The sequence below is a fragment of the Daktulosphaira vitifoliae genome, unplaced genomic scaffold (genome assembly GCF_025091365.1).
Source record: "Daktulosphaira vitifoliae isolate Bord-2020 unplaced genomic scaffold, ASM2509136v1 Scaffold_4, whole genome shotgun sequence".
Classification (NCBI taxonomy): domain Eukaryota; kingdom Metazoa; phylum Arthropoda; class Insecta; order Hemiptera; family Phylloxeridae; genus Daktulosphaira; species Daktulosphaira vitifoliae.
The window spans coordinates 17,882,895-17,897,714 of NW_026099575.1; the positions used below are offsets into that span (position 1 = coordinate 17,882,895).

Consider the following 14,820-nt stretch of genomic DNA (forward strand, 5'->3'; position numbering starts at 1 on the left):
TTTACTTTTTCAACTTAAGCTTTGAAAGTGTTCCGGAAACTCAGACACTTTTATATATATTTTATATTAAAGTTAATGTTATGTACTTTATTATGAAAAAAACAAATTTCGGACTTTATTTTGTCTTCAGGGTGAAAATGGCAACCGTATGTTATTTTTGTGTTAAAATTCTCGATCTTATATTTTAAATTTTAACTTTATAATGCTATAACTTATTGAAAAATGTATGGATCATTATAATTTTTTGAAGAGAAATATTATTTATATATTTCTTTTATTCGACATATTTTTTTTTTTTATAACGGACAATTTCCCTATATACAGGGGGGTTCAAATCTGAAAATGCATATAGAATGTATAACTTTTTCAACTGAACTTTTGAAATTGTTCCGGAAAGTGTTACATTTATATATATATATTAAATTAAATCTTATGTAATATATTTTAATATGAAAAAGAAAAATTTCAGACTTTAGTTTGTTTTCATGGTGAAAACTAACATCAAAGTTAATAAAAAAATTCTATTTTATATTTTAATTTATAAAGAAAATGACTAAACGAAAGTTTTACATCTGAAGTTATTAAAATTTTAAATTATATTGTATAACGCTGTTATAAAATTTTTATTAAAATAACATTGTTATAAAGTTGTGGAAAAGTACGACAAAGTAATGCATAATGATAAAAATAACATAATCTTCATATATACTCAATATTTTAAAATGATCGGTCTAATGTAATTAAATATTAGTAATTTTCATAAACTTATTGGATTGACATTAAATGTTGCAAAACTTCTGTTCATCGTAATATCAAAACTAACACATTAATCAATTTATAGTAATTCTTTTGTCATAGACAAATTAATTTGGTTACTTACCCTGTCCCTCTTATAGGACTGTAATATTTGACTTAAAATATTGACAAAATGAAAAAAAAAATTAAACAACACGAAAAATAATGATTTTTTCAAAAAATACTTTTTTTGTTCTAATTTTGCAACCATTTGCAAATAAATTTAGAAGATAAATTAGTTGTATGGCTATTAAATAACGAAATTTTCTAAGTAAATTTTTGTTATTAAAATTTTTTAATGGTATACATATTCCTTCTTCTATATACTCCCTTTCACGTTTGACACAACGCTCCATTCTAATTTTCTATTAGTTGAAATTGTATTATTATATTGGAAACTAACATCAAAGTTAATAAAAAAATTCTATTTTATATTTTAATTTTATAATACTATAACTTTTTGAAAAATATATGGGTCTATACAATTTTTTATGATAAATACTATTCATAAACCTCTTTCATTCGACATACTTTTTTTTTTAATAAAACCATTTTCCGTTATATATTTATATATAATATATATATATTACGTTTATAAATCATAAAACTTGTAATCAGAATATAAATAAGGAAATAGGAGATCATGTAGCTTTTGGAATAATCCACCAATTTTTTAAAATTAAACACTATCTAAAGATTTGCATCGAAGCGTTTTTTACGATAGTGATTTTAATCACTGTCAGATATCATTATACTTGACCCAACTATGCCACGTCACCACTGTGCCGCGACACCCCCGTGCTTGTTATTTTTAAATATTAATTATTAAGAATATTTTTAATTCAAATGTTATACATTATAAGTATGTCAATTTTCTTTTTTATATGGAATCATACATATTTAATTAGCTTATTAAATAAAAAATCAATTTGAAAAAATTACTGCTCAATAAAACTTTTGAAGTAGTACTTCAGAAGTTATTAACATTTTTAAATATAAAGTGAAGGAACATAATGATAAAAATAACATTACTTATACCTCACAACCATTCTTTATTTTAAAATAATTATAATTTCCGAAATAATGAGTCAAAAATTATTATCGAACTGTCATTTTCTTAGATTAATTTTTATGTTATATCTTTTTGATACGCCATCTGCAAATATTTCAGATGCTTCTGTTTGATTATTTCAAGTTTTTACAACCATTTTGCTAACCCTTTTTGTAACTTATTTTTTATATCCACTACTTCAACATATTATTGTGTTGAATGGGTACTTGTAAATCGGTTTATTGTAAGGTTGTTTTGAATATAGCAGGAGATTTAAGCGAACTAAATTTTGTACAGCTTCTGTTAATATGAGTTTGTCCAATATATTTTTTTGCGTATGTACTGTGTGATTTTTTATCATAACCCACTCAATTACTTACAGAATAAATATAATTAAAACATTTTTTTTTTTTTTAGTATCTTTAGTTACACATTTTTGAATTATTAACTTTGTAATACTTTTTAAGTTCATTCTTAATGTTTTTTAAAATGGGAACACATATTTTGAATTTAATAAAATGTTTGAGTTTTTAATTTAATGGTAAATGACATTTTAATATAACTTTATTCGTTTATTAGATATAAACATTTAAAGTTTCAAATTTTTGAGTTTATATACACGTATAATACACAAGGGATTACAAATACAGGTAGCTAATTGGTTTTTTATGACGTTGCTGTCACAGTCACGGACTGTTTATTGTCAATTACGACTATCAATAAATATACTTTCTGTATTGTCAGTTAGTGTATTTATAAAATCACAACAATGTGCCTTACTACCATTGATACTAAATGCTGTATACCTGCGAATATCGACGTCTTAAAAAACCAATTAGCTACCTGTATTTGTGTCTTTTGTGTAAATTGTTTATATGTTTAAATATTTTGACATTATATCAGTGACTAATATTGAAATAATCATTCAGTATATTGCATTTATTTATATCAAAATAATCAAAGTATTGGAAATAAAGGCAACAGTCGATCCAAAAACTACAATTGAATCATGTACGTTCACTTTAAAAGTAAGTAACATTTTTGCATTTTTTCAAATGGGAACACATATTATGAATTTAATAAAATGTTTAAACTTTTAATAGTAAATGACATATAAATTTTGACATAACTTAATTCATTTATTACATATTAGACTGTAAAATTTAAAATTTTTTAATTTATATACATGTGTACATGTATATACATCATATTTACAATGTATATATGATGGATTACAAATATAGGTATTAAATTTGTTTTATATGGCGTCGCTATTCGCAAATAAGCAGCATTTATTGTAAATTATGAATTTATCAATAGATATGCTTTTTTCATTGGTGTAATTATAAGCTCACAACAATGTACCTTGCTACAATACTTTAAGTATATATGTTGATGAAGTCATAATTGATAAATTATTATTGATACGTAATTTATTATTAATCATTCAAATATCATAGTGTACTAAATTTCAATACATTTTTTAATAAATTGAGATTAAGTTATATTTTAAGTTTAAATGACGTTGATTTTTTGTTATAATAAATTTATTAACTATTCTAATATAACAGTTTATTGTTCTATATTTCAAATAAAGGAAAATATTATATGTGAACTCATTTAGCATTTATCATAATAAAAAATAATATTGATAACTAAAGCTTTATGAGTAACTAATTGGAGAAAAGCAGGATTAATATAATATTTAATTATTAAACTATATCACTATTTAATATTTTTATATATAATATATTTAACTATTTATAAAAAAAATGAAAATAAAATATTACTCCCATGGTCTCAATATATCTATGATGAAAAATAAACAGCCATGTTGAACATTTTTTTCATCCGTGAAAAATATTGATGGTTTATAGGTACCATAGAAAAATCGTTTCGTAATATTTGCCTGGGCTAATTGTGATAGATCAAATCCATCCACTTTGTAGAAACCCTGAAATTATATTTTTGATGTTTCATTAGTATAAGTAACTATTTATATTAGTTTTAATCAAAAAACTTTACAATAATAATTTCAGTGGCGACTCGGGGGTACTGATGGTGGAGGTGCGAATTTAAATATAATACCGCTAGTTTTAGGTATAAAATATTGTCACATTAAATGTAATAAAATAAAACAGAATATACACATACTATTATTTTAAAGGTCGCAATAGAAAATAAAATGAAAATAATAACAATAGCGATTATACTATTGTAGCAACCGATAACGACAAGCATACACGTAGTTAATTCTAAAAATAAATTACCCAATTAGGAATATAATAATACTTTACCGTACGGACGACGCTGTCGGTAGTCCAAACACTGCTCGTGTGTAAATGCATACCCTCGTATATTGAGGGAAACAACTTTAATGTTCTCACACGACAAATGTATTTTAACTACTTTACTATTAAAAAATTTGCAATTTATATAAAAATGTAAAAAATAGGAATATACAATTAATTTTCTTCTTTTAATTAATTTTAGTAGGGGTGCGATCATCTCGTCGTTCATGCTACAAGTCGCCACTGAATATTTTGTAAAATATTCTTACTGGTTTAACGGGACAATCGGTAAAATGGTGTTTTAATAAAAAGTCATTCCATACATTTCCATATATGAATTTCATATTTGAACATGCACCTTTATTTTTGAAAATAAAAGCATTATCTTTCCATCCTCCAATTTTCGACCAAACGGCTAGGTTCATGTTGAACTTTTTAACAAAGGAAAATTTTTTTATATACTATACAGTATAATTATATTTTTATTCATAAATGATAATTAAATCAAATGTGTACTAAGTACACTGTACTTACATATAATCTGTCGTCAAACGGATTTTTCAGAGTAACATTACCCTTTAATAGAGTCTGCGTCGGAGTAGGCTTTGAAATAAAATATTTAAATTTCAAGGGATAATCTATTGAATCATTGCAAATAGAAGCAACTTTGAACTTGATTTTAAATGTTCCCTAAAAATGCATTGAATTAGTTTGAATCTATTTTGTAAAGTTTAAAATTGTATTGTTAACAATACAGTGTTTAATTTAAATTAAAATGTTTTAAATAAAATAAAAATTACAATAAATATTAGTTATAGCGATGTTAAAATCGCTATTTATGGTTATATAACTCGTTATAAAAAAATAAAAGTATAATTCAAAAAATATGATTTTATGTGTTTTATTTTTATATTTAGTACTATTATTCATCTAATAATGGAAGCTATATCTAAGATAATTGTCATTGTCTTTTATAAATACTATATATTTTGACGATATACACAGTGGGGACACAGAACAATAGGGACGTGGCATAGTTGGAATAAGTGTAGAAGATATTTGACAATTTAAAAACGCTTCAATACATATTTGTAGATAGAGTTTAATTTTTAGATGGAATTAGTGAATTATTCTAAAAACATCAACTTTTATTTCAATATGTATATCTTGATCACAAGTTTTATGATTTAAAAATATATTACACGAATACTTTTTGTAGTATTTAAATTTAGTATAAAATTGTAGTAGTGTAATTTTTAAGGTAAAATTAATAAAATGTTGTTTACAGAGTTATTCTTTTAATATTAGCCTCTCGAATACTTTTCTAATAATTATTATATTAAGAAAATTCTTAAAAGAATTTTCTTAATTAAAAAATATTAAAAATTTAGTATTTTTTAATTTTACACATTTCTTGATTTAATCATTATTAAGTTTTTTTTAATTCGCCCTCTATAATCTTATAAGAATGTCGTTTTTATTGTTTTTAATGTTAACATACATATTTGAATAGTCAATAAAATACAAAATAATCTTATAAAGAAAATGACTAAACGAAAGTTTTACATCTGAAGTTATTAAAATTTTAAATTATATTGTATAACGCTGTTATAAAATTTTTATTAAAATAACATTGTTATAAAGTTGTGGAAAAGTACGACAAAGTAATGCATAATGATAAAAATAACATAATCTTCATATATACTCAATATTTTAAAATGATCGGTCTAATGTAATTAAATATTAGTAATTTTCATAAACTTATTGGATTGACATTAAATGTTGCAAAACTTCTGTTCATCGTAATATCAAAACTAACACATTAATCAATTTATAGTAATTCTTTTGTCATAGACAAATTAATTTGGTTACTTACCCTGTCCCTCTTATAGGACTGTAATATTTGACTTAAAATATTGACAAAATGAAAAAAAAAATTAAACAACACGAAAAATAATGATTTTTTCAAAAAATACTTTTTTTGTTCTAATTTTGCAACCATTTGCAAATAAATTTAGAAGATAAATTAGTTGTATGGCTATTAAATAACGAAATTTTCTAAGTAAATTTTTGTTATTAAAATTTTTTAATGGTATACATATTCCTTCTTCTATATACTCCCTTTCACGTTTGACACAACGCTCCATTCTAATTTTCTATTAGTTGAAATTGTATTATTATATTGGAAATCCTTTTCCTATAATTTGATACCTCCGTCATTTTTGTTTCAACTGAATCAAAACGTGCATCTATTAACGCACTTTTTAGTTTTTTCACTGTTATATTACAACAGTTGATGGGTAGAGTTAGTACCTTATACATAGTTTAAAGGGGACACAATACGATAATGAAAAAATGTACATCTATCAAACATGATGAACAACCTATGTAAACTCGTTTTTTTAAAAAAGTTACGGCAGTTTTTAGTAAAAAAAATGAAAAAATTTCAAAAATTAGCGATTTTTAAATTGGTAATTTTTTTGGAGGTTTCCCCCATTTACGGGGAACGAGGGAATTTTTTTCAATTTTTAAGGGTAATGTCTTCGACTAGATACGATTTGTGATCTTTTGACGTATCGTTGAAAGAAATCCGTTCGGTGAGAGCTGAGAAAAAGTGGTAACAGACACAAAAAAAAAAAAAGTAAACACATCTTAGTAAAACCAATACCTTCTCAGCTTCGCATCGAAGCTAAAAAATATTGCATAACTATTTTTGTATAATCTTTGTTTGATGATCGCATCGATTATATAACATAAAGTTGAATGGCAAACGTATTTTTACAAGGACAATGGTTGAGTGGTTTTGAAGACATAGTTGGTAATTCTATCAAAAAGTTGAGTTTAACATTCAAAGACCTTGCATATTTTCTTAGAAAAGACTTACCAGTTGAATTACTTACTAATAAATCATGAAAAGTGTTTGAACGTTTTCAAATCTATTTTGATTTTTTGCGGAATAATCCAAGTGAATGGTAAAATATTTCTGAATTTAATAAAGCAAAAGAACTTTTATCTTCACTTAAAATAGTAAATTATGTTGCCGAAAGAAGTATTAAATTGAAAGAAGAGTATAAGTTCACTAGAAATGAAGACCAAAAACAATACTCATTAAAGGTAATATATAACCTTATATTATATCAATGACTATACTTTAAATATTTATATATTCCTATCCTACAGCATCATTATTATTTAAATATAAACTGAATAATTTTCAATTTTTAGATCGTTCAAAACTATCGTCAACAATATCCAGGGTTTAGCTACGATGATATAAAAAAACCATCTTTATAAATCAATAAGTTTATTATTATTATTATTATTATATTTTTTTATACTGCAATGAAGATCTTAAAAGTTTGAATTTTTTAAAAATAAATGAATTTGAGTGTTTATAATTTTTTATATATTTTATTCAGTTTTTAGCTTCAACGCGTAGGTGAGAGGCTAATTAGTGTTTGTAATATCCTAAAATGTTAAAATTCATTTTTATTACATTCTAAAAATTTACAATATTTCAGTTCTATTTTGAAATTTAGTTATATTTAAGCTTTACTTTTGGAAAATGTGTAGAAGTCCTATTTTAAAATTTGTCGATTCAATTATAGGCAAGACATTAAATACTATAAAAAGTTTTATTAATACTTTTTTGTTGTAAATGACATGTCTAATAAAAAATATTTTTGTATAAATAATAAATTTAACAAGTTATATAAAAAAACTGAATATTTTGTGAAAATCTGGGAAATATGATACTTGTTAGTGCTTTTTAACTATTTTTAAATATTATACAAGATAATAAAAACATTACAGAAAATATCATAAATATTTTATTTTAGTCAATAATGCAATCGACAAAATTAGTTAAGTAAATTTATTTCATAAATATAAAATTGAATAAGATGTGTTAAAAAACTGTTTTTCAGCTCTTTACGGCCTAAATTCTACCTCTTTGAGGAACGGAAAAGGGTGGGTCTAGCAAACTTAAATTTTATACATACACTTTAATAAATCAACCAATTAAAACGGGTTGTCCTGGCTATAAATTTCTAAAAAAAAAATCTTGTCCTATAGCTAAGGACTACCCTAATATATTTATTAAATCATTGATGTAAAATAAACAGCATACTTTACTGTACATTCAAATTAAATGAATTATTTCATGAATTAATCAGTCAAACTATAAAGAACAAATTTACAAATAAATTTACAAATATTTATACAGTGAACAATAATATAAATATTTTATACAACTTTTCGTGAAGCTTGGTTAAATATTAAAGCTGACCAAACCAACTTATTGTCTTAGATTCTTAAAAATTAAATATGTAAAGTAACATACATATACAATGTACATTGTACATATATATGTCGTATATTACAAGGAAACTAATGACTGTTAAGCTCACACAATTTCGTCATCATCCAAAATAACTCGCTTGTCATCATATCTATTTAACGTAAATTTTGTATTACCTATAGATTTTATTTCAAGTTTAAAAAATGAGGAACCCATCATTACTTAGGGTCTAGAATAAGACCTAGATATGTAACAGAGGTTGAAGAAGAGAAAAAGTCTATGGACTTGAGAAATTATGAGGGGAAGATTTTTCCTTATAAAAATAATGAATGTGGTTTTGTCTGGTGCTTAAGTGAAATAAGAAGAAAGGAAGCTAGAGGATAGAGTAGATAATGAATTATTAAGAGTAGATATAGCTCTTGTAAGACAACTGTCTGAGGAATAGGAAATAATATAATCTGCATAAAATAGAGAGGAATACTTATGAAAAGATAGGTTATTACTAATAATACTCATGTAAATATTAAAAGGAATTGGACTGAGGCAACTACCCTGAGGTAATCCTCTATAGCTAGATTTAGAAACTGACAGCCCTGCTGACGGGTAAGAAAAATAAATGATGCAATGAGAGAACAGAGAAGATAGAAAATTACAAAGAAAAGGAGGAACATTGATTGAGTATAAACGATTGATAAAGGTGGGTATATGCACGGAGTCGAATGCTCCTTTAATGTCGATAAAAATAGCTGGAAAAAATTTGTTTTTACAAAATGACTCGTAGATAGGACCAATAAAAGAATGAAGACAATTCATTGTATCTAAATCTTTTCATGAACACCAAAGAGATTATTAGGTAAGAGATTGTTTTTTTCTAGAAACCAGTATAGTCGTGACATGGTCATGAATTCAACAGTTTTGCAAAAAGAGGAGGAAAGAGCGATAAGTCGAAAAGAAGCGGAGGTAGAGTGAGGTATTGCTATGAGAATAACATGAAACATTTCCAAGAAAGAAAAATTAAACAATTGGCCCACAAGGAGTTCATAATAGTTAGGAGAATATCAATACCAAATTGGGGAAGATGTTTTAACATTAATGGAGAGATGCCATCAAGACCATAAGCAGATGAAGCGCGTGAAAAAATTGCTAATGTGAGCTCTTTAGAAGTAAACAGCATAGATATAGGGTGAGATACGGAGTTACTAATAGAGGGAATGGGAATAGTGTAGGGGGTTGATTCTTTAAGAGATGGAACATAAGGATTTATTATTTATTATTACAGAATGAGGGAAACTATGTTTCGTTAAGAGAATAAGAACGGCGATTTACGCAGTTTTTAAACTTTCTAGTTGTTGACCATATATAACGGAGAGAAGGAGATGGGTTAAGAGACGAGCAAAGAGAATGCCAAGTATTCTTTTTTGCTTTTTTCATAGTGGTGGCAGAACAAATACGCCGATAGTAAATAAAATCTGAGACTGCACCAGTATATATATACAATCGAAAGGCTTGAGAGCGTTCTTTAACGGCATTAGTACAAGCAATAGACCACCATGATGCAGAAGGAGGAAATATTTTTTAGTGCTTCTTTTTATAGATAGAGAGGAGTAAGCAGCATTTTTAAGTAAATTGACAAAAGATTTATAGTCAGTTAAAAGGCAGGATGAGGGAGAAAAGTTAGAAAGAAAAACAGTAGTGTAAGCTGAGAAAAGGCCCCTATTAGCTTGGTTTAAATTAAATAAGGAAGAATAAGATTGGGGGAGGGGAGAATCAGGAGTATAATTGGGGAAAGGAGAAGAGTGGGAGATTACAATAGGGTAGTGGTTGCTACCACAGACGCAATCAAGGACAGACCAAGATAATGAAGGAGAAGTAAAAGTAATATAAACGACTGTGCCAGCAAAAAGAGGGCGATTAGCGAGAGTAGGAGAGCCATCATCAATAATACTTAGATTAAAAGAACAAATGAAAGAAAATATTAAATTGCCACGATAATTACTGTTATGAGAGCCTCATTCTGGATAGTGACCGTTTAAGTCCCCATCAATAATGGAGTTAGGAGAAAACAAATTAAAGATAGAATTAATGAGTGACGGAGTAGGGTTGGAAGAGGGGTAATATAAATAGACCAAAAACAAACAGGAGAAGACTGGTTAGAGAAAGCAACGATACCAACAAGGTCAATTGTATGAATACGTAGATAGTTTAAAAGATTATCGTTAATATAGGCAGCAACAACCACTCCACCGTAACCGTTCTGTCTATCAGAATGAATGATGTTAAAAGTATTGATGTGGTAGGACCATTTGAGTAAAAGCCAGCTTTCCGATAATAGAGCATGCAAGCGGGCTTTTTATATATTGGCCTGTAACAACAACGTGGTTTGCCACTTGCATAACGACTAGCTAGAGTAGCAAGGGTCGCCACCACCTAGGCGAGGTGTCACACCTATCAGATATGATTACCGGACCATAGGTGGAATTTAATTTTAAGTTAATTAAAAGTACAATCTAAGTTAATATGTCGTTATATGTATAAATTACTATAATGCCTCGTAGTTTATAGAACACAATTAAGACAATCAAAGTTGTATGTGGTTGATATGTAAAACATACCGTAGCCCGTGTCTAGATTAAGGAATAGGAATGAAATACACGCGAGTAATTAAGTTACTCGCGCAATAAAATAAATATTACAGTTTAAATTAATAAGTAAATTTAATTTAATTGTTAAAAAAAGAAAATTAAGTTAAACATGGACAAAAATGCGAATGCATCAAAAACCATGTCTACAAATAAAGGCAATACAAATAAAATAAAATATTTAAACAAATAATATTACAAACATCACGGACGGTATTGGAACACATCCGTTAATGTTAACAGGAAATTAATGAAGAACACCAGGAGCGGTCTGGACACTCGCTCCTTAGCGTTGGCTAGAAGAAAAGGGAAACACGTGCTCTCCACACATAAACAAAATTAAGTTAATTTACAATAAAATAAAATGAAATAAAATAATTAATAAAATATAGCTCATTACATAAATATAATATAAAAAAGAAAACGATACCCGGTCTCCGAAGAGACCCATCCGATGGTCTGGATGCTTCGCCGAAAAGATCTGGCCGTTTGCCGTTGGCGGCTCTACTCCATCATTGAAAAATATGTCAATAAAACAACAAATGTGTGCACCCTAGCACGGTCAATGACAGAAGAAAGAATAGAGAAGAGTCAACACCGATCTAACGGCAATTTCAAAACGATAACGGCCAGTCTTTTTGGAAGGGATCAATACGATAACAATTCGATTTTAATTATATTTCTCTTTTATCGCCTTATCTAGCGGTCAGCGGTAAAATAATGAGTGGTTGACACCGCTGTGTCAGAAAAAGGTTCTTTCGCGCGATAAAATAAATAAGTAGACATAACAAAAAAATCATAAACGGTCCACCTTCGAATTTGTGACGTTACAAGCAAAGGTGCATTTTTGTCCAGACAAGAGTTAAGAAAGGTTATGAGTATGTGGAATAATGCTGCATATATTCCATTGTAAAATATTTAAGGCAGGACAGGAGTTCAGAGAATTATTAGTATTATTTAGAGTTGTCATCATTAATTGTCTCTAAAGATTTGGCGTTAAATAAGGAAAATTCTACTAAAGAACTGAGTGAGGCAAAAGAAGAAAGCTAGTTACGATCGCGAATAAGGGACAGAGATAGTTTATCAACAATGGACGAAATCCAATCATTTCATGTGTAGGAGAATTAATGGAAGCTATGTAATTAAGGTTACTACCATTAGAAGAAGCGAAGTGTACATTAACAGGGTTGAGTAAGGGATTGGGGGAAAAATTGGCATTATGATTATTTACAGCAGTTTTTTTTTTTTATGTTTTTGTGCGGAGGAAGAATTGAGAGTAGGAAAAGAGAAGGTAAGTAAATTGCTATTTATAGTATGAGGTATGGCTAGATGCTCATTATTAACATTGTTAGAATTTTTAACATTATTAATATTATTGTTCCTGTTAGAAGTATTATTGTTTATGACTTTTGCGTAAGAAAAAGCCGAGTTGACAATACCAGAACGCTTAATTGCTGCGACTTCAGAGTAAGAAACATTGTTAACTGCCATAATTTTTTTCATGTCTTTTTGAATAGTCCATTCGACGCAAGGCCAATCGGTGGAGGGATTGTTTAAGTAACAAAAAATATAGGAAGTCGGAGAAGTAGATTTATTGAGGCAGAGTGACGCGTTGTGGTCTACTAAGCCGCAGTGCCTGCAGCGTTCTGTACTACGGCAAAATTTTTGTGTCTGTCCGAAGCGAAGGCATCTAGCACACTGAACGAGGCTACGCACGCTAGATGAGACATCAAATAAAACTTTTTGGTAGAAAAGTGGAAAGAAATTTCATCTCGACGAATGGAGAAGGGACAAGTTGATTGTCACGCTTGGTGATGATACATCTGAAAGATATGATTTCTGTAGAGCACTCTAAACCATCCCAAAAATAATTTTCGGTAATATTGATGTCTAAGCATATCATGCCCAGTTTGAATAATAGCGTGTTGGAAATGGTAGCAAAAAAACCATTCTCTGAGTGATGAGACGAGTTTAAAAATAAGTTGGCATTATGAACAGTAACTAGAGTTATTTTCAAACATTTAGCACTTATGAGTTTAATATTTATAATATCCTTAAAAGATTTGGTAAGAACTTTACCTAATTTAACAGGATGTAGTTTACCTAAGTTTTTTTCATCTGTTGTTGAAAGTAAGACGCAAATAGGACCAGAATAATTATTTGGAAAGCGGTTGGGTTGGAAAGCCGTGTTGTTGACAAGGTGGTATTGTGCCGCCGGTATATGAAATAGATGCGTTATCTTTATGGTGTGTAACGCATGAATTAATATTAGAATTATTGTTCGACGCACCATCGGTCATGATAACATCGGTTGGTGATGACGATGGAGAGATATAACCAGATATAGCTTTTTTTGCTGACGTTCCGGATGGCTATTTGATTTTATTTTGAGGTTCTTTCGAAGATGACAGGCTCTTATTAGATAAAAAAAATTTAGTGAAAAAGAGTAACTGCAGTCCACGTTGGGGGGAAGATCTGCCATCCCCCACCGGGTTCCGATTAGACATTCAAAAGAACACTAAACGAGAATTACAAAAAAAGTAAATAAATGCACAGAAAACAACAATAGAGAGAAACAACTAATCTAGCGATAACAGTTGAAATAAGTTCGATAAAACGTCTGTACTTGTTGGCGGTTAAAACGCAACTGGAGATTTTGCTTTATTGGCAATAACATATAAAGCCTCTAATTTTAAACTGTATTTATAATACATAATTTATTATCAATATAAACTAATACAAAAACTTGTTCTATATAATCTGCGTAAGTTCAAGGTAGTTGACGGGCCTTAAATTAATTATACAATGCTAACAATACACCAACCTGTTAATTGTGAGTGACGGTCATACAAAATAACATTATAATTTAAAAAATCTAAATTTTGATGAAAAGTAGCAATTTTAATCCTAGTGGTCAGATTTTCAAAAAATATATACCTAAAGATAAATACATACCTGAGATATTTAAATAAAAAATAAAATTTATTTGATTTATTCATTTTTTTTACGTAAATAAAGTTTAAAAAAATTCGAAATTTACCAATTTTAAAAGTCATAACTTTTGTTGTTTTTTTAATTTACATGAAATGAAGACATTTTTAAAAATTTTCGAAGATAATGTCTTCAATTAGATCATATTGAAATTGTAACCTCATACTCGCAGCAAATCTAAAATTAACTCGCAATGTACTGTTTTAAATGACGATAAAATTTGTATAACATCGTATTATTTTTTGTATAACTTTCGTATTGTACTAGTAATGTAATTTATAGTTATTAAATAATTCGAATAACTTACGACTGGAAGATTTGGCATGAAAGACGATTTTTCTGTACAAAACATGGAATCTAATAAAATAAAAATAATAATTGAAATAACTTTTTTTAAAAATTTCCCCATTTTAAATTTTAAATTTAATTAAATTTTTTTATAAAATCAACACACTACATATAATAGACTTTAACTATATGTTAAATACTTAAATAAAAATGTTTTCAAATTTTTACATTAAAATGTTATGATATTTTTCAAAAGTGAAATATATAGCAATAAAAATGTATCAAACATTAACCTCTAATAACGATTCTTATCTGTTAAGCAATAAATTATGATATCATTGTAATTATTATTTGTCAAGTAAAAATTACATTACACTGTTACATGTGGCTAACATCATTATTATTATCTGTTAATCAATAAACCATACAATGGATCTAAACTTTCATATAAATGATAAAATTCAC

The 14,820-nt window shown here is 27.4% G+C and overlaps 1 protein-coding gene across 1 annotated transcript; it reads right to left on the minus strand.

Moving 5' to 3' along the window:
* Positions 1-3,497: 3,497 nt before the first annotated feature.
* LOC126904561 (uncharacterized) lies at positions 3,498-14,533 on the minus strand. The gene is made up of 4 exons (XM_050683683.1): positions 14,375-14,533; positions 4,672-4,827; positions 4,407-4,568; positions 3,498-3,800 (listed from the first exon to the last, which is right to left on the minus strand). The coding sequence occupies exons 1-4, from the start codon at positions 14,474-14,476 to the stop codon at positions 3,633-3,635; spliced, it is 588 nt and encodes a 195-aa protein (XP_050539640.1). The 5' UTR covers positions 14,477-14,533; the 3' UTR covers positions 3,498-3,632.
* Positions 14,534-14,820: the final 287 nt, after the last annotated feature.

Bases quoted from the DNA above. Each gene is read 5' to 3' on its own strand.
- LOC126904561 (XM_050683683.1), bottom strand. From the start codon at position 14,476: ATGGGGAAATTTTTAAAAAAAGTTATTTCAATTATTATTTTTATTTTA. The intron at 4,569-4,671 runs GTAAGTACAGTG...TTTGTTAAAAAG, and splicing joins CGTTTGACGACAGATTATAT to TTCAACATGAACCTAGCCGT. The intron at 3,801-4,406 runs GTAAGAATATTT...ATATAATTTCAG, and splicing joins CCGATTGTCCCGTTAAACCA to GGTTTCTACAAAGTGGATGG.